Source organism: Acinonyx jubatus, chromosome A1, assembly GCF_027475565.1.
Source record: "Acinonyx jubatus isolate Ajub_Pintada_27869175 chromosome A1, VMU_Ajub_asm_v1.0, whole genome shotgun sequence".
Classification (NCBI taxonomy): domain Eukaryota; kingdom Metazoa; phylum Chordata; class Mammalia; order Carnivora; family Felidae; genus Acinonyx; species Acinonyx jubatus.
The window spans coordinates 103,250,686-103,277,465 of record NC_069380.1 but is presented as its reverse complement, the minus strand read 5'-3'; the positions used below and the strand labels follow the sequence as shown (position 1 = coordinate 103,277,465).

General features: G+C 45.7%; 1 protein-coding gene and 1 long non-coding RNA gene across 10 annotated transcripts in view; one reads left to right on the top strand and one right to left on the bottom strand.

Moving 5' to 3' along the window:
• Positions 1-15,728, top strand: part of MARCHF3 (membrane associated ring-CH-type finger 3) — a 152,022-nt gene extending 136,294 nt beyond the window's left edge. The window contains exons 5-6 of one of the 2 annotated variants that reach the window (XM_015067430.3): positions 3,663-3,872; positions 10,141-15,728. In XM_015067430.3, coding sequence (XP_014922916.1) covers positions 3,663-3,872; positions 10,141-10,299 — 369 coding nt within the window. In that variant the 3' untranslated portion in view covers positions 10,300-15,728. The remainder of the gene's footprint in view (positions 1-3,662; positions 3,873-10,140) is intronic. The other variant, XM_027076794.2, reaches the window with a different exon arrangement.
• Positions 1-26,780, bottom strand: part of LOC106970735 (uncharacterized) — a 110,300-nt gene that overhangs the window by 74,925 nt on the left and 8,595 nt on the right. For all 8 annotated transcript variants that reach the window (XR_008297447.1, XR_001429547.3, XR_008297446.1 and 5 more), the window contains exon 2: positions 289-376. This is a non-coding gene — a long non-coding RNA (uncharacterized LOC106970735). The remainder of the gene's footprint in view (positions 1-288; positions 377-26,780) is intronic.

Genomic DNA, 26,780 nt, shown 5'->3' with positions numbered 1-26,780 from the left:
TTTTGTTTTCCTAATTTATTTAGACATCCCCCCGCTTGCTGGAAATTTGAGGTGTAATCAGATTTTCTCAGTTATAATCTCTGCTTGTATAAATATCCTGTTCTCGACCAACTTGGATGCTTTGACAGACATTCTTACTGTGGCAGAGGGCAGGGTTTTTCTCAGCAACAGATACTACCAGTGGTCCTGTTCATGGGACTTAACATTTGTGTAAAACATAAATGACACCTGGGATTCTGAAGAAGTCACCGATTTTGATATAACGCTACCTAGGATGTAACTTCATACCTGGGCACTTGGCTGGCTCAGTTGGTACAGCATTCAGCTCTTGATCTCAGGGTCATGAGTTCGAGCCTCAAGCTGGGCACAGAGCTTACTTTAAAAAAGAAAAGAAAAAAGAAAAACAACTTCATACTTAAATATGACCCAGCAGCAAACAACATAAAGAGTAAGTTGAGCAAATTTATATGACTCATGGTCTGGATTCTGCACATTAACTATAAATATATATTTATATACATACATTTATAAACACACATATATATGTATATATTATACATATACATACAATACATACACATATATATTATATACATATATATATACATTTATAAACACACATATATATTTATAGCTAATAATGTGCAGAGTCCAGATTTTGGGTGATAATGGATATATAAAAAGGCCTGAAAATTTTTCAAGAATATAGAAAATCACCAGCGCCTGGGTGGTTTTGTCAATTAAGCAGCTGACTCTTGATTTTGGCTCAGGTCATGATCTCACAGTCGTGGAATCGAGCCCCATGCTGGACTCCATGGTGAGCATGGAGCCTGCTTGAGATTCTTTCTCCTTCTCCCTCTACCCCTCCCCTGCCAACACTCGTTCTTATCTCTCTCTCTCTATCTCTCTCTCTCCAAATAAATAAACATCTAAAAAAAAGAATATAGAAAATCAGAGCACAACTAGAAACTGAGAAACCAGGAACCAGCATTAGTAATAATCATCTTGCCTTTGTAATTTATCTTACACCAGACAGAGATAACTAGTGACTTGTAATTACCTCCTTCCACACCTGAGTCATTTCACTGGGTCATGTTAAGGGCCACACAGATAAGTAAAATTCTAAATTAATTTTCATAAAATGCATTCCGAATTCCCAAGCAGAAGAAATTGAGGAAAGTCTTTGCCAGGGAGGTCGGCTTGTCTGTGAACATCTGTTGCATATTTACTGAGAATTTCCTATGTTCCAACAAGGGAGGCCAGGCTTCCAGATCTGCTTCCAGGGAAAATCTGCAAGGGGAATCAGGTTGCTGCGATTCAACCAAAATTGTTTAAGGATCTGGATTTCTGCATGTCTTGCAATTTTAATATTTTTCGAGTATTTTACTGATAGGACACCTGAGCAAGAGGGGAGCGATGTGAGTCCTCTCCTCAGTTTGACCTCCGAATCACCTGGAGCGATCATTTAACCTCACTGAGCCTCCATAAAATTAGGATAATCGTACCTGATTTCCCCTTTCCACCTCACAGCAATCGATATTCCCAGTGTTTAGGCAAGAAAATGTTAATTAATAAGAGCTCTTTGAATTTTTCTGAAGCTGCTGAGATGTGTAAGGTAACATGACAACAGGCAGCAGGGTCAGCATCATTCGCACTTGATCACTTAGGGATTTATGTGAAATTTTTTATAATGCTGTATTTATATTCACAGACAAGTTGCCTCCTCATTACTGAGCTGAGGTTGACTTCTTTCAGCATCTCAGCACAATGGTAAGGTGGGTTGTCCCTGGAAACTGGTATGTTGGGCACTGTGGGTCGTTTAATATTGGCCCCAGGCAAACACTCAAGGAAAGGGTACCTTTCAGAAAAGCTCTTCCTTGCCTTTTACCATCTCTCCCCGCCACCCATCTCCTCTGGTCACTCCCTGAAGCTTTTGCTGGCCCTTCCATTGCTCTGTCCTCACCTTGCTTCCTCTGTCTCTTCCTCCTGCCCTTGACCATGGCCTTCCCTTTACTCTCCACTGTGCACCATCTACTCTCATATCCCCTGTCATGATGCTTTCACTCCCACCAATGTTTCTGTGGGAACTGCAGCCCTGGCCATTTGGAATGTGTGCTCAGCAGCCCACAGTGCTTCCATTTGGGGGCCAGCCCACGGCACAGCTAAGCCCCCGTTCATTTAGGAAACAAGATGGAAAACAGACTCGGCCTGCGTCTCTTGCCACTCCCACCCCTAACTGTGCTCAACCCCCCCTCCTCTGGACCCTTTGGGCACAGCCACTACTACATGGGGTAGTGAGGCAGGGGTATTTGGAGACATGTTTCAATGCCAATCTGAAGAAAAGCCACCTGACCTCATTACTGTCGTGCACCGACACCCATACGTAAGCATGACTTTTCCCAGAATGGATTATGGAGAACATTTCAGCAGGCATTCAGCAATTCCCCAACTGAGTTCCCCAGCAACTCTGTTCCCCTCCTGTAGGAATTCTCCTCTCTGGTCTTTCAACAACCACAAAGTTTTGCCCACCCTTTTTTGGGGTTGACTCAGTCAAGAGGGCAACCCAATTAAAACGTCAGGGACCACCCTAAGGAGGAGGTCCAGGGTCCTAACAAGGAGGGGCATCACTCAGTTCATGGAGTCACATGAGTCTCACTCTGTGGGGGATCCCCAAAACCACCGTCAGGCTCCATGACTGAGTAGAAGGACTCACAGGAATCAGAAAAGCTCTTTTACTCATGGTTACAATTTATTACAGCAAAAGGACACCAACTAAAATCAGCAGAAGGAAAGGGTGCATGGACGGGGTGAAGTTCAGAAGAAACCAGGTGCGACTTCCCAGGTGTCCCCTCCCAGTAATGTCATACAAATCTGCTTAATTTTTCCAGCAACAATTTGTGACAACACATACCAAGCGTTATCAACCCAAGCCTTGGTGTCCAGGGTGTTTATTGGGGTCGGTCACATAGGCATTCAGCGCCTGCGTGACTGACCTCAGCTGCTCATTTTCCAGCCCCCACAGCGAACATAGGTGTTCAGCATAAATCACGCTGTTGGCATAAACTATTTCATTATACTCTTACCATACGGCCCAAGGCCTCAGGCAAACAAAGACACTCGTAAAAGGCAAAATATTGCCAGGACTCAGAGCTCATTTCTGAAGAGCCAATCTTGAAAACGGGTCTTTCAGGGGAACATGCACAATTTGAGCCACCGCGGCCTGCTGAGTTAACCCTTTCCTGTAGACATCTCCCAGAGCCAAGATCCTGGAAGGCTTTGGCCACATGACAGCACTTTTTCTATCTCAGCTATTACCTTCCAGAAATAACATCCTCTCTACCTTCCCATGGGGTCGCTATTTAAAATGATAACCATCGTTTCAGAAACAGCAGGCCATCGACAGCAAGGACACTGTTCAAATTATTGTTTTTATCATCATCACTATTGTCACGTTAAATTATCACCATAGTCACTATAATCCAGTGAGGCGGGGCCTGGGAATGAGCCCTTAATGCTGCCTTGTGATCTCAGCATGGGTCAGAAGTGCCCGTTCCCAGTTTCCTGAAGAAGAAGACAGCTTGCGGGTAGTGTATCTCCATGCCATCCTGGCATTTAACCGTGACCTTGCTTTTCTCTTCTCTCTCCTCCCTTTTCCCCGGCAGTGGCTCAGAAACCCAGGTCCCCAGCATGAGAAGCGGACTCTGTTTGGAGACATGGTGTGCTTCTTGTTCATAACTCCACTGGCCACCATCTCGGGCTGGCTCTGCCTGCGGGGCGCTGTGGACCACCTGCACTTTAGCAGTCGGCTGGAGGCTGTCGGACTGATTGCACTCACTGTCGCACTCTTCACTATTTACCTCTTTTGGACACTAGTAAGTATGGCCCACCATCCGGGGTGGGGGGGGGGCGGTCAGAGCAGCTGGAGCTGGCTGCCCCAAGGCTGGCGCAGACTTCCCTCTTGTCCGTCACATGTCCTATCTGCCCCGTGGGAGACAGACCTGCAGGTGCTGGTGAGAGAGTCTGATGCGATTTATTACTACGTGTGTGCATGTGTGTGTGTGTGTGTGTGTGTGTGTGTGTGTGTGTGTGTGTAAACGTAGGTGTGCTGCTGAGAAGAGCAGATCAAGTAAAGAAAAAGCCCCAGCTTCTGAGAGCCCATCAGTCAAACACACACACTCCAGACATTTCTCCCCTCCAGCGTTCTAGGACTCCATCCGTTATGAGGCATGGTGTTTCCTTTCTCTGGTTATGTTCCTCACTTTTGCTGGGATTGTAGTGTATTATGAATGATGCATTCGGCCACCGTTGCTGTCACTGCCTGCGCACATCATGAATCCTCCTGCTGGTTATTTGCTTCTTACTTCCTGACGCAGCCTCAAGTCTTTGTTGGACGTGGGGCTGCACTTTGCCTGATGATTATTCTCTGTGTTGGGATATTGACTCTGCTGCCCATAAAAACACTCATTTATCTAGCTGAGAAGCCGCCACCAAAGAAAACCAGTTCCCAATAAGTGTGCCTGCTGTACATGAGGAAGAATTCTTAAACATCTCTGTTCTTTCCGTTCACTGAACTCGTGAAGTGAGTTGATGGCTTGGGCACCAGTTGGCACGGCATTGATCTCACGCTTTATGTTTCCCTCTGGGACCCGCAGCGAAGAGCGTCACTAGCCTCTACAACAGTTTCAGAAACCAGGCCCCCTGCTTCCTGGCATTACTCTCCTGTGCCTGCTCATTTCTAATCTGAACACGTTCCATTGTTATTTAATATGTATTTCCTGTCCAGAGTGTACCACTCTCATATCCTGTAGCACAGTGTGTCAGCATGTGGAAGCTTCTAGCGCTTGCTCACACTTGCTCCTTTGCTCTGCCTTCCAAACCCGGCCCCACCAGCTCCCACTCCCACTACGAAAGAGGAAAAGAAGGGTGGAGGAGGAAGAAAGGAAAGGAGAGGAAAAGTTTTCCTAGGGGAATGCAGATGCGACCCATCTTAGATGAAAGAGGGGATTGGGTGGGAAAGGTACCTAGCAAGGGCTCTTTCAGGAGAATGAGAACATATTCTATTCCAGAAATGTTTCCAAGAGGCAGTGCTGCATGGTAAGAGCACATATGCATTTAGAATCCAAAGACCCTGTGGTTGGACCCAAGATTTACATCCTAATAGCTGTGTAACTCTGAACAGAGTACTTAACCTCTCTGACCAGCCTTATGCAAAAAGGTGGAGGAGCAGGCGACAGCCCCTGGGTCCCGCTGCTGTGACGATTAGGCGCGGAAACTTCGGGAACATTTATCAGAGCACCCAGAACAGGCACAGGGCTTTCTTCCTCTGCATGCCCAGCCGTCTACAAGATGCAAAGCGTTTGGAGGGAAAGAAAGGCTTTCTCCCGTTTGACTGGTGCGGAAACCGCGACGCCCCGCGACAGTAGTTACTGAATCTAGACTAACTCCCTCCCTGATAAATGTTGCACCCAGCAGCCCTGGCAGGAGCCGTAAGTCAGGAGCTGACAGCACGTGGAAAGTGCCCTCCGGCAGAAACCCATTGTAAACAAGCTGTCAGGCTTCGGGAGAATATGCTGTGAAAATGTCTTAGGTAAACAAACACGGTGTCAGTCCCAGCCCGGCTACTCAGAGGAGCCTTCCTGAAAGGGCCTCACGGGCGCAGCGAAGGGGGACACACAGCCTCCCCACCATCTCAGACTCAGCCGGCCTGCCTCTGCAGTCTGTGCGCAGATCTGGCGCAACTCAGGGGAGCTGGGCCTTCTGGAACCTGCCGTGCGGAAACCCGTACCAGGGACCCCGGAGTCCAGGGCGTGAGCCATCTCTGCCGAGATCCCGGGGAGAGGTGCCCCAGAAACGTCACTGCCCACATCACAAACCACTTGAGCTCCATGCATAGTCAAAAGCCGGATGAGAGCTGAGTCCACGCTCAGCGTTAGGAAGACATCCAGGGTGGCACTTATAATTAGCTCCCGTTGAGAGGTGGGGAGCAGGGGGGCGGGGGGGTGGTGCTGTGACCCGGGGGAAGCCCCTCAGCTTACGGCGTCCCTGATGGAACCAGCACTCAGCACAGAAACCAGTTAAGGCACAGAATGGAATGAATGAGTGATCTGTCTCCTCTGGCTTGCTCCCAGCCCGATGGGGTAGTCATTTGAATTCTCCTTATAACACGGGGAAACCTTCCGTAGGACATTGTCCAACAAGGGTCACTGCCGGCTGGCTGAGCCGCAGCCCAAATAGCCCACGGTAGCCTGAGGGGGTTGAATGTGACCCCGTGCCCAGTCCTGCTCCGCATCCCATTTGCTCACACAGCCCACCTCCGCGGTACAGCCAGAGTTCAGGGAGCAGCAGTCCGTTTCTGGGAAGGTGACTTACAAGGCCCTGGCCCCATCAGCAAGCCTCAATCATGCCAAAACCTCTGGAGAGAAAGGGCAGAATAAAAAATCCGTAACGAGATTTCCCAAACCCTGCCGTGACGTTACAGTAGACCTTAGGTAACAGCCTGTCCCCTCCCTGACAGGGAGAGGTGGATGCTGATGTATTCTAGCCCTCCTTGCCCAGTCTGTGACCACAGCTCTTCGCAGGATCTGGTCCACAACAGGTTAATAAATACCCTTTGGACAAAGAAATGAATACACCTTAAGAAACCCACCCCAAAAGGAACAGTATTTTTAGAATAGTGGCCCTGTGCTCTTGCTTCCTCCTTTCTTCTTAAAACCTCAGACATTTGGGCCGCCTGGGTGGCTCAGTTGGTTAAGCATCTGACTTACGATGTAGGCTCAGGTTATGATCTCGCAGTTCATGGGATGGAGCCCCCAGTCAGGCTCCATGCTGACAGGGCAGAGCCTGCTTGGGATTTTCTCTCTCTCAAAATAAAAAATTAAAAACTCACACATTTACGAAATATCTAAACGAAGTTCCTAATGTTACAGTTGCCACAGCTTCTTTTGGGTTTGTGTTGTTTATTTTTCTGTCACTGCCTGTTTTTTTTTTTTTTGTCTAAATCAAACCTCCCTTCTTCCTATTCTGCCCCACTGCCGGGAGGGGGCGTCTTGGAGCTCCTGGTCCAGGCTCAGCTTGAACCCAGGGCAAGCGCAAACCCAAGGCCCCGTCTGTATCGTGCCCCAATCTATTTTACTGTCCCCCGATAAGAAGTCATCTTTATATGATGCTTTCTTCTTACTGATTGAATTTGCCTGCAGACTGTGATGGTTAACGGCAATGAAGATAGATTAATGCATAATAAGATCTCATTTGTTTGTCTCAACAAGCAGGCTGATTTTTGTACGTCCTGGCCAAGGCACCAGGAGAACTGCTAAGCTGTCGACTCCTGGGTCGCCTGAAGCAGTGCTTCTCAGGCTGGAATGTATCTGTGAATCACCTAGGGATCTTGTTAAAATGCACGCTCTGATTCCTTAGGTCTGGGTGGAACCCAAAATTCTGACGTTCTAACAAGCTCCCAGGTGATGCAACCTGCTGCCGACCCCCCGCCACGCTGAGAGCAAGGGAAACAGCCCTGTTTTTCTCTTTTTCCCCCAGTTCCCCTGTGTCTAAGAAGGAGCGTCACAAAACTGTCTTCCTTTCCATATTTAACACATCAAAAGTAACAGGCCGAGAACACTAGCGCACGTGAGGCACTGTGCTAAGTGCTTTCTGTGCACTCTGAGATACCACCATTCACATTTTGCAGCTGAGGAAACTCAAGCTTGGGGATGGTAAGCAACACTCCCAAATGTGGAGCCGCTAGGCAGAGGATGGGATCCAAGCCTGGGGTGCCTGGGCCCGAGAGCCCAGGGTCTGCTCCCAGCATCAGAAAAGGAGCTATCTGCAGACGCCCACAGCTATTTCTCTGCTTACTGAGGTCCAGCATGCACGGCTCTTTAACATACAGAAGTGTCTCTTTTGTTTTTTAAGTTTATTTATTTTTGAGACAGGGACAGCATAAGCAGGGGAGGAACAGAGAAACAGAGAGAGAGAGAGAGAGAGAGAGAGAGAGAGAGAGAGAGAGAGAATCCCAAGCAGGCTCCCTGCCATCAGCACAGAGCCCGACATGGGGCTTGAACTCACGAACCCATGGGTCGAAACCAAGACTCGGATGTTTAACCGACTGAGCCACCCAGGCACCTCGGGTCTCTTTTTTGTTTATTTATTTTGAGAGAGAGAGAGAGAGAGAGAGAGAGAGAGAGAGAGTGCAAGGGCGAGTGTGCATGCGAGAATGAGCGGGGGAGGGGCAGAGAGGGAGAGAGATCCCACTGCCCCCCTACCTGCTCCCACCCCGACGTCAGACTCACAAACCGTGAGATCATGACCCGAGCCAAAATCACTAGTAGGACACACAGCAGACTGAGCCACCCAGGCACCCCCAGAAGAAGGGTCTCTTGATTGGAAACCCAGCTTTACTATAGTATTTCCAGATTCCCGACTTCCACGACTGCCAAAGCTCTTTGTTAAGTACTTGTCTGCATTCTCCTCTTTCCCTGCTCTTAGCCCCGAGCAGCAGGCTTTCCAGCCTACCTGTTTCACATTCATGAGTAGCACCAAGCAGTAGCAGGACAGAATAGATACATGAGAATCAAGCTTAAGGAAAAAGAAAAAAAAAAACCTGATCCACTTTGGCATGTTCAGGGCCTTTTGGAGAAAAGCACATCTGTGTGAGTTGAGAAGCTTATATTTTCATATCCAAATCTCACTGGCACTCAGCCTGTGGCATCTGCTTTCTAGCCTCAGAAATTTGAGCTAGCGGCCGTGAATTTCATGATCCTGCCAGACGACTGGTAAGCCCTTTCTGATCAAGGGCCTGTGCTCTCCTCTGCTTGAGAAACACTGAGGTCCAACCATAGGTCAGCCCTCTGATTACCATGGATCCTGTGCCGGGATCATCCCAAACCGCCCACCCCAGATTATTAAACAGCCCATACCGGGTAATTTGTCAGCCTAAGCTCACGGGCATCTTCCTTCCCAGCACCTACCTCGTCATCTGGATGCTCCCAAACTGGAATCTACCCCCAGTGTTAAAGACAGTTTATGCATCTTCAAAAGTACAGACTCTGAACTGCCTGGGCAGTCCATCAATGCTGTAAGCTAGCCTTCTCCAAAACAAACCACAGATGTGTCTCATTCCAGTGTATTTACATGGGAAGCAAGTACTTTTCGGCGGAGTTATGCCACAATTGGCCATCAGTTGACTGCTTATAATGTTGTGTATTCTATAGGAGAGGCTTGAATCTGAAGCAGTGGTGCAATCAGAAAGCATAGGATATTTATTCACGCAGCAAACTCTACTGAGCAACTTCCTAAGTGCCAGGCACGTGCTAGGTGCTGGGCTTACACGGGCGAATACAACTCAAACCATGCTCTCAAGATGCTTCTGGAGCAGGGAGACAGAGAAACAAATACACTAAGGTACAGAGCACTGGATGCAATGTTGAGGTAGGCACAAGGCATTGCAGATGCCCACGGAAGTTGAACCTACCCCAGGCTCTGGCTCAAGAAGAATTTATCAAGGGACCTGGCGCCCATGCCAAAGCATCCCCACTGGAAGCCATAGAACACCGTAGCTACAGGCAGTTGGAGTTCACCCATCAGGGCTAGCTAGTACAGTTGTACAGGTTGTGCATGGCACAATTCGAAGGGTACATTTGCTAGTCTGAATATTGAACTGTGCAGAGTCCAACCTGCAGGAGGACACATGAGCATCCCTCTCATTTAACCTGAAGACCAGAAAGACACATTGCCATATCCCACACCTCGGGGAGGGCTAGCACTATACCCACTCTGCCCAACTGCTTGTGGCTAACTTGCTTCACAACTGACGCTTTGGGGCCCAAACACTACTACCCCAAAACTAAATCCAGACTCCAAAGGAACCTCATTTCCTCTTCATATCCTAATTTTATCCAGTATTATGGGGAATGGAGGAAGCCACCCTGGGAGCCCTGCGTGTGCCCACACATGGGTTTTCTCTGGTTGGTCCCAACCTCCCAACCCTCAGCCGCTTGCAAGAGCCGTTTTGCCCATGCGGCCCGCCCCGCTGTACCACCGCCAGCTGTTCAGAGCTGTTGTAAACGACGTTCTCTGTTCCTTGGTTTGATTCTCGGCTTCTGCTTACCTGAAACCTTCCCTTATTTTTTCCTCTCCTGACCCCAGGTGTCATTTCGATACCACTGTCGATTGTACAACGAATGGCGTCGGACCAATCAGAGAGTGATTCTCCTCATTCCAAAGTCTGTCAGCGTACCTTCTAACCAGCAGTCCCTGCTGGGCCCCCATTCTGTCAAGAGGAACTCAAAGGAGACCATTGTTTGAGGCTTGTGTGGTTGGTCGGTTGGCTCGTTGTTTGGGGTTTTGGAAGTCTCCGCACGGGGGCCATGCACTGAGCCACGCCCGAACCCCTCCTTAAGCTGTGGGTCTCAGAACACCCTGAGCCTTGTGAGCACATCGCCCCAGCAACGGACTCAGCCGGAAGAGAGCAGATGCTGTTTGACTTCAAATCATGGATGCTGCAATCACGTGATACTTGCTCAGCTGCCAAACATGCTTATTTAGCAGATACTTTGTGGGATTTTCTGAACACCTCTTTAACATATGAGGAAGGTTGTCCTGCTAAAGATGCAATTCAATGCTTCCTTTTTTATTACTATTTCAAATATATATATATATATATATATATATATGTATATATATTAAAGTCAGATGATAATTACAGTCGAAAAAGCCAACGTTACAACTGGTTTCTTGGTTTGGATGAGTTTGGTTTGGGTTAGTTTATGCGTTTCCCAGTTTCTACTGTAGATTCTTTGGGGGTAATTTGATAACTTGAGTGGTCTTTTTCATTGCCTTCTTCTCTCTCACTCAAGGGGACAGCATAATGGCTACAGAACAAGGCCTATTTGGAGGATGTTTTGTACTAAACTTCATTTATTCCGTTTTTAAAGGGGAAAAAAAGGTGTGGCAACTCTCCCTACAGTGAACTGTTTATTTAAATTTCATTAAGGAGGGAAAGAAAATTACGGCGAGAAGCAGGCTCCTTTCGAATTGTTTGATACTGCCAGCTGATAAAAGCTATTTTCTAATAATAAATATCCAGTGTGTGAAAGACAAACCCCGCTGATTGCAGCATTCTTTTTTTTTAATTATAAAACCTGTGAAGTTTCCCCAAAGTAGGTTTTAAAAAGAAAAGAAAAAAAAAAAGACAAGCAAAAAGGTTGGTGTTCTTACTCCCATCTCGTTTAGTGCATGTCTTAATTCTGCCTTCACAAGGAACTGGTGGATCATTAGACATTTCTAGGAACCCTGGACCTGTTTTGCATATCAATTAGCATTCCCATTGCTCTATTGAATTTCTAGCTTGACAGGTAGACGTGGCAAAAAACCTGTCCTAGCAGCTTATGGCCCCTTTGTCTGATTTTTTTAAAAAACGCATCCCACACAGTGCCTTCCCCCAACCATGAGCCAATTCAGTCACAGGCTGAAACAGACCTTTGCTAAGGACTTCCTGTCCCTGTTTTATCCACCACTGTGTAAAGGCTCTAAACTGCACCCTGCATTTGTAGCCACTGAAACCACGGGGCACATGTGTCGTCTGAGGAAAGCCCTTGCTGGCGCTGGCTCCCCATCCGCCTGCCTGCCGCCTACCCACACGCCCAGGAGGAGAAGGCGGAGCCCAGCGTTGGGGAATGCTTAAAATATGGATTTCTAGAACATGACCCACATTCTGAATATCGCTCCAGCTTCTGCCTTATGCTCCCCAAGTGGGAGAGCGGAAAAGTGCAAAGGAACAGGAGGCCAGGAGGGGAACGATTTTTCTGTGCAGATCGATCAAGCGGATGCAGGTGTCACCTTTGTCTGCCGAGCCCCCCAACCTCCCGTTCACAGACTGCTCCCCGAGCTGCCTGGGGAGGGAAACAGCTGTACCGCTCTCCGCTGCAAAACTCAGATGTGCTTTATGGCTGATGACAATAGATTTCCTCCCCACCACGCTCCCCTTCGACACTCCGTTCCAGTAATCTACGCCTCAGCCCTTCTGTTTGTTCGGCCCTGCTCACCCCTCCAGGCTGTCATTAGCTGCACCGCCATCAACCGTTTCTTAATTGACCTTTTTAAAATGCTGGACACCACTGGCTGCATGCAGCTGTCACACATTAAATTTCCAGAGCCAAGAGTCCAACTTGGTAGCTTGTGAACTACAGCCCTGTAATAGATTGGATAAATAACATCCACCCAGCCCTGGTCCCTGAGCTGTCAGGTTAACCAGCGACACCTCTCAGTTGAATGGCACAAGCAGTCATGAGAGGACCAGCCCCTTTCTCCTCCCGGCTCCTTCCGTGAATTAAGGAAGTGAGAGACTCCTGGGATCATTTCCTGTTGAGGTTGGCTGCAGGGAGTCCCTGCCATCTTGGTTCATGAGATGAGATACAGTGACTCAAAATATCAAAGGCAGACAGGTGCCCAGCAGTTCGCTGAGGCCCCTGCACTGGGAAGGTTGGCACGTTGGTACTGGGTCTGTGCTACACGTCTTTCCCCCATACTTGCATCCCCACCCGGGTAAATAAAGCCGAGTCCAAACACAAGGAGTAGATTGCTTGCAGGGTGGTGGGCAGGACACTCTGGGAGCCCAGAGTAGCATCAGTGCCTTGCTTCCTGGGCCAGCAGCTTGGGTCCTCCTCAGGAGACAGACCCTGAGCTCTAGCAGCCCAGCACCCATCTGAGATCCTCAAAGTTCTTGATCCACTCTTGGCCCTTTATGACATCATTCAAGGTTAGAGAGCATAAGGAACTGCAGCACGTGCACAAGGCACCAGCCAAGAGGCCAGGGACAGGTGGGGACTGCCGTCCAGGCTCTGTGTCTGTCACCAAGCCAAGTTGCACCTGCCTGGAAGAAGGGGCACAGAGGTGTTGCACTGGTCACTGCCAGCCTTGACCTCTTGCTTTGATTCTTTCTTTTTGAAAAGTCAAGAATGAAGCAGGGGGAAGAATGAGGAGGGGCAAGTAAAGGATCCTGGGGATTCACAGCTTCCCTTCCTTCAACTTCTTCAACAGCCCTCTCTTCTCCCTCTTTGCTGTACCCTGTCCTAATCATATGTCTTAAGGATATAGGGTAGAGACAAATGTGTGTCACAGTGAAGCCAGAGGGGAAAGGGACAGCTGAGACAAATCCAGTGCATTCTTGCCTGCCCCAGGTGTGTGTGTGTGTGTGTGTGTGTGTGTGTACATGCTTCTGCATGTTCACATCTGGGGAATACAGAGAACATGGAATGTTCACACAAATTCTACAGCTCAGACTACTGAGCAGAAGCTCAGACGAGCTAGAAAATCCAATGGAGGGAAAAAATAAATGACATGACTTAGAAGTTACTTGTATTTGTCTTCCGTGGCCTGGTCTCCCTTTCCTGTGCCACAGTGCCATGGACTATCACTTACAGCTGGACTGAAGCCACAGTTACTTCATCTTTAGTGAAAGTGACTCATCTGAGGGCGTAGAGGAGCCACGGAGAAAAGGAAAGAGAAAAAGCAGCCTGCTGATCTGTACTTGGGCCACTGGCCAGCTGGAGGCTCCACTTTCTCCCCAGGCAAAAACTTCGTCCTCAGTCTCTCTCACCAGGGAGAATCCCAAGGCAGAAAGAATCTGAGGACAAAAGATACCTGGGAAAGGAAATTGGCACATGCTTCCTTTCCTCCTTGATTTATAATGTTCCCAGAAGCTACCCGAAGTCAGCCACACAGCTCTAAGACCTAAAGCTGGATGAGAGATGCAGGTGGTGATTCCGAAGCCATTAATGGGACAGGAGGTGGACTTGTGGGTAAGTACAGAGTTCAGGATTATTTCTGGACCAGATGTCGGGACATGGATGCACCTGGCTGGACGCCAACCCTCCTGGCCAAGCACGTGGAGGGTCTATGGTCTGGCAGGCTGCCGCGAGAGACCTGGGACTGTGGAGGCTGGAGTCACAAGAAATGTGTACTCCAAGGCCATGCTTGGGCAAATGCATGCTCTCTGCAAAATGGGTCAGTTCTGCAAAAATGCACGGGCCGGTATATTCTACCGGCATCTAGTGCCTGGGATTTGGAGTTCTCAGTGTCGAGGGATTGGCTCTTTTCCCTTGTTGATTAGTTGTTGTGGGGTGATTCCAACTCTCTGCTTCCCAGGTCGATAGAGTGGGAGAGAACCAGCCATGAGTCAGGCAACCTAGCATTGAGCCTGGCTCTACTGTGTCCCTGCTGCTGACTGAACAAGTGACCCCACCTACCTGCGCCTCAGTTTTTTTGCCTCTGTAAAATGGGGGCAATACCTACCTCAGACAATCCTTGTGAGATTGGTAGGGCTTAGCTCCCAATAGTTGATGAATGAATGGCAATACCCCTTCTGCCCCCTTCAGTCCATTCACTGTGGCTGATGTATGGGTTATTCTGCCCTAGCTTGGGTTTTGCCAAACGACTTTAATAAATGATTTGAAGGACCATAAACAAATAGTTTAAAAATCCCTTTCAAAAAGAAGAGGGATTGCTTTTAAATGATCAAGAGATATTTACTGAGCACACTGTGCCTGGAATAAAAACTAAGAGACCCTTCTGGAGGCTGAAATTACTGACTTGATTGAGATCTTTGAATCATGTGTAGATTTCAGTTACCCTTGCATTTCCTGACACTGGAGACTATGGCTAATTGAGAATTCATCACAGATGAAAAAAAAATTTTTTTTTGCTAGTTCTGGATCTAGTGCTACAGAGGAAAACAAATATAGTCTATCAGTTGTCTGTGTTCCCAGAAATGAGGAACTCATGAGTCACTGAGCTCATACATCTAGTGCCTTCGCAGAGACTCTGAATTCTGTGCACAAAGACAACACCAGATCAGCTTCGGAGCCCTGCTTCTTTTGAGAAACTCCTTTTCAGACACACTTTTCACCTACACCATCCACAGTTACCATATTAAGGAAATGAATACATGAACCCTATCAAACGTTTTATTTTATCATATTTGTGAAGGCCAGATGCAAAGACCTGAGTTAATCATACATTTAGTCCCTGACAACTTCTGTCACCATCAGCCTACACGGGTCCTTCTTCTGTTTTATTCTACAAGTATGTACCTAGAGCCAAACTCTGTGCCTAACAAACCACACCAAAATTCAGCGCTCTAAGACCACTATTTCATTGCATTTCACCATTCCATGGGTTGGCTAGGGCTCAGCCAGGCGGTCTGTGGGCGGCGCCCCTTCTGGTTGCACTTGGATGTCTCAGTCAGATGGTCCAGGTGCTCCTTCCATGTGTGGCCTTGCCTCTTCACCTGGCATCTCAACTTCAAAGGCCCCTCTCTTTCCATGGCAGCTCAGGGCTCTAAGAGGGAAGAAGCTTCTGTCCTGCATAAGGGCTGGGCTTGGAAGTCCTGGAGCTGTCCCCTCCCTTGAATTCTACTGGTCAAAGCAGTGACAAGCCCTGCCTGCTGACAGGAGGGGCAGAATCATTTGGGGCTGTCTTTGCATCTTTGCAGATCCGCTACCAGACCCTTAGAACAGATGCAGAAGCTTAACCTGGGAATTTAGTTACTTGCTCAAGGTAACAGAGCTAGTAAGAGGCAGATCTGGGATTCAGACCCAGACTCTGGAGTCCATGCTGCCAACCACTATGCCTTGATGCCTCTCAGCTTCTATTTTATGGTGGTTTCCCTTTCATTCCTGGTCTCCACTCTCATCTCTTCCCTTCCTTAGGCATCCAGTCAACAGAATATGCATAGAACTTTGTAAAACATACTGTTTTTTACTAGATGTCTTAATTTACAAAAAAAGGTGATTATGCTATAAATCTCATTCTTTACCCACCCCACTCCCCACTTAATACTATGTTCTTAAGATCTGTGTTGCTTCATGTGTGCCTAGGTCACTGTTTCTAATGGTGGCTTGGGATTCCATTTCATGTTTCTATTCCCTTCGTGCTACCACCAACTCCCTGACCCAGCCAACAGGGCCCTGAAACAGACACCCGGGTAGTCATCTCCTTCCAGTCCTGTTGGAAGATTCCTCTGGACTGGTATGCATGCATGGGAATGCCAGGTTCTAGGACACTGACATGGTTAATTTCACTATGTTTGAATTGTTCTCCAGAAGGAATACACCACTTAAGACACTACCCTGTAGCAGCTGAGTTTTGCAATTTCTCCGCTAGCTAGTCTTTACTTTTGGGCCAATCTGACCATACAAACCTGTTTCTCATTGCTTGTATATGTGCAAACGCACACTTTTAATTTTCCCTACCGGGTTGGTGATCTTCCCCTTTATATTTTCCCTAGTCAGTTCAATGTGCTTCCATTTGTCATTTGTTCAACTCTCTCTTAACTTTGCCTGTGCTATATATGCTTTGTTAAACAGAAATCCTTAACTTGGACATAGCCAGATCTGGTTGTCATCAGGCACTCTGTACTATGAGTGGTCTTACTGAAATTTAAATGTCTTTTTTTTTTTTTTTAATTTTATATAGAGAGAGATCATGAGTTGGGGACAGGGGCAGAGGAAGAGAGAGAGAATCTCAAGCAGGTTCCACACTCAGCACAGAGCCTGATGCAGGGCTCAATTCCATGATCCTGGGATCATGACCTGAGCCTAAATCAAGAGTCAGAAGCTCAACCGACTGAGTCACCCAGGTGCCTCAACAAGTCCTTTTTCGTTATAAAATCACAAAGACAGTTTCCCAGATTTTCTGCCTTTATGGTTTCATGTAATTACCCTTAGGCTTCTGAACTATCTGGAGTTTACCTCTGTGCAGGATATGAGACAGGGATCCAGCTTTATCTCCCTAAGTTCCCCTCGCCTTCCACCACACAATCTCCCCTTTTGTCATTCACTTGTGGTGTCACCTGTGTCATATACCCAGTTCCATGTAGACATGGGTCTGTTTCTGCAGTCTAAATCTGTGACTTTTGTCTACTGCTGTGGCCCTGCATTACCTCGCTGTTTTTCTCCCTATGGCTTCATCCTGAGCCTCGGCATCTAGTGGAATGAGCAACCCTATCCCCTGCCAATTTCGCTCTACTTTTTTTTTTTTTTTCAAAACTGACTCGGTTATTTATAACCAAGCTTTTAATTCTTGTGCATAAATTTTAGAACAGTTTTGTTAACTCGTTTAAAAGGTCCTGATGGAATTTTGATTGGAATTGTAGTGAACTTATACATTAATTTCATGAAAATTGCCCTCTTTGCAATTTTTAGCAATCCCATATGATGAAAATAGCATAACACCACTTATTTAAGTGTTCTTGGTGTCCTGAAACAGAGTTGTAATCATTGTCAGTAAAATTCTTGTGTCCTTTGCTAGTTTCATTCTTAAACACCTTTAGTCGTATTGCTACTGTAAATGGTACCTTTTCTTTTTTTTAAATTTTGTAATGTTTTTATTCATTTTTGAGAGAGACAGACAGAGTGCGAGCAGCAGAGGGGCAGATAGAGAGGGAGACACAGCATCTGAAGCAGGTTCCAGGCTCTGAGCTGTCAGCACAGAGCCCGATGCAGGGCTTGAACTCACGAACCATGAGACCATGACCTGAGCCAAAGTTGGACACTTAACTGACGGAGCCACCCAGGCACAGTATCTTATTTCTATTTTGTATCTTATTTTCCTGTTTTCTATTCTCTTTTCTTGTTGGCTAGTATTATCCTGTACTAGCATCTTGGCTGAACCTGCTGTTAGTTCTTGAAGGTTGCTGATTCCCTTCTAAGCCTGCTCTTCCCTGGCCGGGTGCAGTGGCCAGGTCCTCTCAGACCCTTCCATGGCAGTCATGATAGCAGGCACACTGGCTGGATTCCAAGTCTTAATGAGGGGTCAGAGTTTCTCCACGAAAGACACTTGCTATACGTTTTTCTTCTATCATTTTGTTGAGTTTCTGTTTCCTTTCTATTTCTAGTATTTTGTGAATTTTTACATCATTATTTTAAATACCACACTGAACTAGTAATAATAACTACGCCTGACTTTCTACTACCTTAATCCAAGTAGTAAGACTTGCTACTGTTAAGCCATCCTTTTGATCTTGGATCAATCTTACTTAAGATTTTGTACATCCCTGGGGCACCTGGGTGGCTCCGTCCATTAAGCATCTGACTCTTGGTTTTGGCTCAGGTCATGATATCATGGTTCATGAGTTCAAGGCCGGCATTGGGTTCTGTACTGGCAGTGTGGAATCTGCTTGAGATTCTCTCTCCCCTCTCTCTCTGTCCCTTCCCCTCTCTCTCTCTTTCTCTCTCTCTCTCAAAAATAAATAAATGAACACTAAAAAAAGATTTTGTGTATCCCTCTCTCTATATATTGAAAATCAAGAGTTCACACCAATAGCACCAATTCAAATCCAGTGCCATAAAGTTCAATCATGTTTATATTTGCCATATTTATAGCTTCTTCAGCTACCAGGAGAAAGCTGGCTTTCATTGCCCTTAATTTATTTACCTATATAACTAGTGTCTCTGTAGGTAACCACTTTCTCACCTCCACAGACAACCCCTCCCCTGTGGAGACACCCCCTTCACCTTTCTCTAGCTTTGACATCCCATACCAGGTTACCCCTCTCGGGGGCACTCACTTCATCCCAGTCAGATTCTGGTGCAGCCAGTGGCTGGTCCTCACTTTCACTCATTTGCTTCCAATTTCCTTCTTCATTCAGTGTTTTATTTCCATCTTCTTTTTTATTCTTTTGTCTAGCCAATCTGAATTAATGGTGCATTTCATTCATCTTGAAAAAAATAAGCTTAGAATTTTCTTGCTATTCTCTTTCTCTCATCCTCTTTGCCTTCTGCTTTATTGATTTTAGCCTTACCTTTATTATGGCCTTCCTTTTTGTTTTGTGTGTGTGTGTGTGTGTGTGTGTGTAATTCCCTCTCGTTTCCATCTTTTTGTTGTCTTTGTTCTTAGATAGATTATTTAAAGTTATAAATTTTCCTCTAGGTACTACTTTATCTCCTATAATTTTTGGAAATTTTCAATGTTTAAATTTTAGTTCTAGGTATTTTTTTTATTTCTCTTATGTTCCTTGTCTTTATCCCCAGAGTCATTTAGTGGGGAGATTTTTCTCTTTCAGCAAATAAGCATGGGGTGGGTAGTGTTCTTTTGTTTTGTATTTCAGTTATTTTTACACTATGGTCTAAGAACGATGATTTCAGTAATGTTGATTCTTGGTAATTGTGGCATTTATTTGTGGCTTGATACATGGTTGATTTTTTGCAAATGTATATACATATATGTACATATAAATAAACAAGCTACAGTGTATTAATTATTTACATCTTCCAACTTTGCTTTTTTTCATGCTTGATCTGTCAGTTTCTGAGGGGGACATATAAAATTTCATTACAACTGTTGATTTATTTACTTCTTTTAACCCTGTTGGTAGCTGCTTTATGTATTTGTGGCAATATTTACAGGTTTAACTTTGCCATTACATCTTTTTAATGGATTTTTCCTTACCAAATTATAATATTCCTATATTGTGTTTATCCATCTTGATGTTTTAAAATTCTCTTTTGTCTGAATTTGTATTAAACATTTCTTCGTTCTTTTATGCCTCCTGTAGATAGCATGCTGCTAATTTTTTTTTATCTGAAAATCTCTTACCTTTGAATTGGTGAGTTTATCTATTTAAATTTACATTAAACAGATATATTGGGTCAGAATTCTACCATCTTATTTCATCTCTCATTATTTTTTCCTGTGTTCCCATACTTTCCTGAGCATCAACAACCTTGGCTACTGACATGTGCCCACAACGAGGGCAGCTAAATCCCGGTGGGCCAGCGGAAGAGGAGGGAGATGCTCCGTGCTGGCATTTGGACTCAACGACTGTCCACATGCCACACCTCAGCAAGTGACTGCATGCCTCAGGGAACATCCCCATACCTCTTTCCTGATCACCATTTCCTGATGCGTGGATTTTCACCATTTTTCCCTGCCCTGGATTGCAACCAACTTGCATTTCGAGAAAAGAAGTGGGAAACTCCATTCAGCTGGCAAAACAGCCTATACAGAAGTCATCCGCACCTACCCCAGCATGGATGCAATACAGCCCTAATGTCACCCCAATGACCTGGTGGCACCACACTGGCACTGCTCTTTTCTTTCTGGGATGTGATAAAGCAGGCCTGGATCTACCCAAAAGTGCTATACAGGACAGAGAAAGGGACACAGCATCCCCCCGCCATAGTTGTCTCCCAGCTATGTCAATGAGCCCTTCCACATCCACACCTGTTGTAGCCCAAGTGTTTCTAGGTTTTTATATCCTTTTCTCAGATTCACCACCCATCCTCTTACTTCTTCAGCACTTCCAGGGTGGAGTGGGGGGAGGAGGGGAAAGAAGCCAACGGTCAGGGTAAGACTGCCCTACTTTCTACCATCAGCACTTCTGGAGGTGCTGTGGAGACAGGGCCTGGAAGGAGCCCCCCAGCCTTGGCTCTGGTGCCTCAAGTCCAGTCAACTACTTGATGTCTGCTCTGTATAGTGGGGATCTGGGCTAGATTTCACTGGAAAGAAGAACAACAATGTTGAAATTAGGTCCTTTCTTGTTCTAAAACTCTGGGCAACCTCATCTGGCTCCCTGGCTCCTGGGGACCCTGAGTTTGCAAAGGGCAGGAAAGGATGGGGCCACGTGGGCCTGTCCTGTATGAAGATGACTAACCATGCGCTACCCACTCCTCCTCCCTGTTCACAAGAGGAGGCAGCTGTGACTTTCAACCCAGCTGCAAATAAGAAACACTTAGCAGACATAAGAAGTGTGTTTTATTCTCAGACAAGGCTTAAAGGCTGCTGACGTTAGGATTTTTTTTTAAGTGAATCTTGAGATTTGTGGGAGAAAATGTCTGGGAGATGCTGTGAGGGTACCTCTGCAGGGCACCCGTCACAGCCCAGGTGGTGCCATGGAGGCATGAGGATGCCCCGGTGATGGGCAAGGGGCAATACTTTTACAGTGTAACAACTAGAACTATGTTTTCTTGCCCTTTAAACAGAATGGAACAGTCTAGAAGTTCAGACTGGCTTTTGGGAAATTTGCAATTAACTTTGCTATCATATGAAAATCCATTTGGAGTTCAAAAATGTCACTGGGTTTTCTCCATCACTTACCTTCCTTTCACTCCCCTTGCCTAACAAATGCAGAGCCGGCTCTATTTGATGCCTCTGGTTCAGTAGCTGAGGGTGCCAGGCAGCTTGGTGAGGTTCACAGGACATCACTCAGAGCTCACCCTCTTCAGGGCCTCTCAGCAGCTAAGGGCTCCTGGTGAGCTTGGCCCCAGACCATGGAGACAGATTAAGCAGAGTCCATGGTAAGCGGTCTCAGACTCTGTCATAAGGATCAACCTATTCTCCATCTATTCTGCAGTCCATCTGAAGGCACGGGACTCTTTGTAGGCAACATCTTATGACAAAATTAGTGGCCCTGAGTTAGGGGTCTGTGCATGAGGAGACACTCCCCCACCCCCAAGGCATGCACCATTCTGGAAGCAGGGGGGTGGGGGGTCCTACCAGAGCAACCTCAGGAATCCTGCAGAACCCTCTCCAAGTCCTCAGCCTGAGACTCCACTTTCAGAAGCCTGTGCCAGCTACTAGGGGCAAAGGGAAGATTTCCACACTGGTGATAAGTCTCCTTCATGCCAGATAGGAAGGATGAGGAATGAGACTCAGGCAAGATCAGCCAGGATCAAGGAACTCTCAAGCACACACTATTTGAGAGGAAAGAGATGGGATGTATTCTGTTTCATGCACCTGGTAAAAATGCTGTGGCAGGTGATCACATCCACGTGCAAGACATGAATCCCTCCATGTACACCTGCATCTCTTACAGGTTTGTCAACACTTACACAAGGTCTTCAAAAACTGGGCAGCCCTGCTTATGGTTGCTACATACCATTGTCCTACTAAAAGGAAGAAGATCTCCTTGGAGAAAGGTCTGACTCTAGGTCAGGAAAGAAAATGTGTTAGAGGAATCTGAAACACCTTGTCATACCAGAAAGCAAAGAAAACTACAGTGGTTGTATCCAGCGGACACAGGATACAACTTAAACAGGCTCCCACCAACCTAAGATGGAACTATATGGGCATAAAAAGGAATGACTTGGGGCACCTGGGTGCCTCAGTGGGTTAAGTATCCAACTCTTGGTTTCAGTTCAGGTCATGATCTCACGGTTCATGGGATCGAGCCCCATGCTGAGAGGGCAGAGCCTGCTTGGAATTCTCTCTCTCCCTCTCTCTCTACCCATTCCCTGCTTGTACTCTCTCTCAAAATAAATAAACATTTTGTTTTAAAAGGAACAACTCATGAATTGTTACACATATTCTCTGGTAAAATTCATGAGTTTACAATGATACTTAAAATAAAAAAGCTCCCAAGTCACCTCTGGAGCACGCTAAAGAACCAAATCATTGTGCTGATAAGTGCTTTTTAAAAACTACTTTGTGTATTCTGTACCTTGGGGTATAACTGATGAATTACAGTTCTTTAGAGAAGACTTTCACCAAACAAATGTAGAAATAATGACAGAATCTAAATGAAATAATCAATCTGTCTAATGATCATTAAAAGATGCTGAAACCACTGGCCGATAGGGAACTTTATAATGCAAAGGATCAGAGCCTCCACAAAACCCACAAATCAATCTTAATATCACAGAAAAGCAAAAGGCTGACATGACATACCTTCTGACATGATGCAATGGGAAGTACAGAAACACCCACGAGATATTCTTGTGAAACAACAGAACTTGAAAATGATCAAGCACTGTTATCTAACTGCTGGTTTACAGGAACGAGAGGGGCAAAAACATTGTCAAATTGCACCAGTCACAGGGTTTCTCAACAGCAGCGCTACTGACACTGTGAGCTGGATGTTTCATTTGGAAGACTTACAACATCTATCAAAAAACGTAACATGTGGACTGGGTTTGGATCCTGATTCAGAAAACCAAAGGCAAAGAAAACATCATGAGACAGGGAAGTTTGAACACTACATATTTGATCATATTAAGAAATAATTTGGGGCGTCTGGATGGCTCAGTCAGTTAAGTCTGGCTTCAACTCGGGCCATGATCTCACAGTTTGCAAGTTCAAGCCCTGCACTGGTCTCTGTGCTGACAGCTCGGAGCCTGGAGCCTACTTCACGTTCTGTGTCTCCTGCCCTCTCTCTCTGCCCCTCCCCGGCTCATACTCTGTCTGTCTCTAAAATAAATAAACATTAAAAAATATTTTAAGAAATAAAAAGAAATAATTTGTGGGGAGGGGGCCAAGATGGTGGAAGAGCATGGAAGTGATTTTTGCCTCTCTCTTCCCTGAAATGCAGCCAGAACAACACTAAACCATCTTGCACACCTAGAAAACTGATTTGAGGATTAACACAACAATCTGCACAACTTGAACCACAGAATTTGGCAGTCATGTGGTGTGGAGAGTTGAACTGGGGGAGAGAAGCTGCAGAGGGCAGGGAGCTGTTTTTGCTTGTGGAGAGAGGATGGAGAAAAGCACCCCCCCCCCCCAATGAAAGCAGCTGGAGAGAAAAGGCAAGAGTGGAAACAGCTGCATGGGACAGAGGATAAAAGGGAGAAACGAGAAAGCAAAGGATTTAAATTCCATTAAGACTCTAAAAACAGGGGGAGCAAAGAATCTGAAACTCCACAGCTCAATATCTGGCAGTGCTCTGGTGGGAAGGGTGAATACCCAGGAACAGAGAGCGAGGTCTGAGGGGTCTTATGGCCACATGGGGAGTGGCAGTTCCCCTGTTGGGAGGACATATGATAGAGGCTGTGAGACCTCCTACAGGCAAGGGACCCAGCAGATCTTGGAGATCAGCCACATTTTCTGGTGTCAGAAGAGGGACACTGGGGTGAAGCCTAGTGCAAGATGTGTGATGTGGTTTCCCGTAGCCCCTGAAACACTGCTGCTACATGACCACATGAACTTTTTCTGGGGTGGGCTGGTGCCCAGGCACAGTTTCTGGACATCAGCAGCAGCACAGTTGCTTGAGGGTTCCTGGGGGTGGACCGGCACCCAGCCATTGCTCAGGGAGACCCTCCCCCAGAGGGTCTGAGGTGAAAGCTGCAGTCCCTCAGAAGTGAGGGGTTGAGAAACACAGACGCATCTGAGATAAAACTCAGGAGGGAGGTGCTATCTGGCAGCCTGAAGGCTTGGACACAGACAGTGTAGAAGTGGGGAGTGGATGGAAGCCAGAGACAAAGGAGGAGTGCTTGACTGCCTGTCAGGAGAGCACAGAGTTCTGAAACCAGAGACTGGGTAGCTGAGTGACACCATTTTCACCTGTGCATGTGCATACACGCCTACATGTGCCACAACAATCTACCCCAGTTAGCTAAGCAATGGCACCTAGTGGAGAATGGAGACGTTAAACTAAGCCAACTGTGCCAACCACGCTCTTGAGGAACACAACAAGTCTCTCCGCCTCCTTAGTTTACAGAGTAGACAGTACTTCATAATTTGACTTCTAGGGAAAACTGGATGTAATTTCAATCATATTTCATTCTGTTCGCTGGTCCATCTATTCTACTTTTTTTCGTTTTCTTTCCTTTTCTTATTCTTGAATACAGAAAGAGAAAAAATTATTTTTATCTTCTGTTTTTATATAAAAAAGATTTTTTTTAATTTTCTTCTATATTGTTTACTTTTTTGTAAATTTGTTAAATTCTAGGTTACTTTCATCATTTCATTTTACTTATTCATTTTTTCAAATTTTGAAATGTTTTCCTTTTTTTCTCCTTTTTTCTTTTCTCTATTCTATCAAACTTCTTTCAACAACCAGATCAAAACACACCAAGGATCTAACAACCTTTATTTGATTATTTTATACTGTTTTTAATTTTTTAATTTCTGTTTTTTTTTTTTTTTACTTTATTAATTCCTTTTCTTCCTTCAAAATGCAAATTGAAGGAATTCACCCCAAAAGAAAGAACAGGAAGAAATGACAACCATGGACTTAATCAACACAGATACAAGCAAGATGTCCAAACCAGAATTTAGAATCACAATAATAAGAAAACTAGCTGGGGTTGAAAATAGATTAGAATCCCTTTCTGTGGAGATAAAAGAAGTAAAAGCTAGTTGGGATGAAATCTAAAATGTTATAACTGAGCTGCAATCTCAAATGGATACCATGGCGGCAAAGATGGATGAAGCAGAGCAGTGAATCAGAGATACAGAGGACAAACTTATAAAGACTAATGCAGTAGAAAAATAGAGACAGACTAAGGTAAAAGAGCACAATATAAGAATTAGAGAACTCAGTGACTCATTAAAAAGGAATAACATCAGAATCATAGAGGTCACAGAAGATGAAGAGAGAGAAAAAGGGGTAGAAGGTTTATGTGAGCAAATCAAAGTGGAAAACTTTCCTAACCTGGGGAAAGATACAGACATCAAAATCCAGGAAGCACAAAGAACTCACATTAGATTCAACAAAAACTGACCATCAACAAGGCATATCAGGGGCACCTGGGTGGCTGAGTCAGTTGAGAGTCCAACTTTGACTCAGGTCATGATCTCGCGGTTTGTGAGTTCGAGCCCCACGTCGATCTCTGTGCTGACAGCTCAGAGCCTGGAGCCTGCTTCAGATTCTGTGTCCCCCTCTCTCTCCACCCTACCCCTGCTTGTGCTCTGTCTCTCTGTCTTTCAAAAATAAATAAATATTTTTTTAAAAAATTAACAAGGCATATCACAGTCAAATTCACAAAATACTCAAGCAAGGAAAGAATCATGAAAGCAGGAAAAGAAAATACGTCCTCAGCCTACAAGAGAAGACAGATTGGGCTCGCCAGAGACCTATCCACAGAAACATGGCAGGCTAGAAAGGAGTGGCAGGATATATTCAATGTGCTGGATCAGAAAAATATGCCAAGAATTCTTCATCCAGGAAGACTGTCATTCACAATAGGAGACATAAATAGTTTCCCAGACAAACAAAAACTAAAGGTGTTTGTGACCACACTCTCCTTGAGGGCACATGGAACATTCTCCAGAACAGATCACATACTGGAACATAAATCAGCCCTCAACAAGTATAAAAAGATCATACCATGCATACCATGCATATTTTCAGACCACAACGCTATGAAACTCAAAATCAGCCACAAGAAAAACTTCGGAAAAAAAAAGTCTCCAAAGACTAAGAACATCCTACTGAACAATAAATGGGCTAACCAAGAAGTTAAAGAGGAAATTAAAAAGTACATGGAAGCCAATGAAAATGATATCACCACAGCCCAAAACCTCTGGGACACAGCAAAGGCAGTCATAAGAGGAAAGTATCCAGGACTTCCTAAACAAGGAAGAAGGATCTCAGGTTCACAACCTAACCTTACACCTTAAAGAACTGGAAAAAGAACAGCAAATAAACTCAAAACTAGTAGAAGACAGGAAATAATAAAGATTAGAGCAGAAATCGATGATATTGAAACTAAACAAAACAGAAACAGTAGAACAGATCAATGAAACCAGGAGCTGGTTCTTTGAAAGAATTAACAAAATTGATAAATCCCTAGCCAGTTTGATCAAAAAGAAAAGGAAAGGACCCAAATAAATAAAATCAAGAATGAAAGAGGAGAGATCACAACCAACACAGCAGAAAAACCAACAATAATAAAAGAATATTGTGAGCGATTATACACCAATAAAATGGGCAATGGGGGTGCCTGGGTAGCTCAGTTCATTGAGCATCCGACTTCAGCTCAGGTCATGATCTCACAGCTTGTGGGTTCAAGCCCCGCAGCGGGCTCTGTGTTGACAGCTCAGAGCCTGGAGCCTCCTTTGGATTCTGTGTC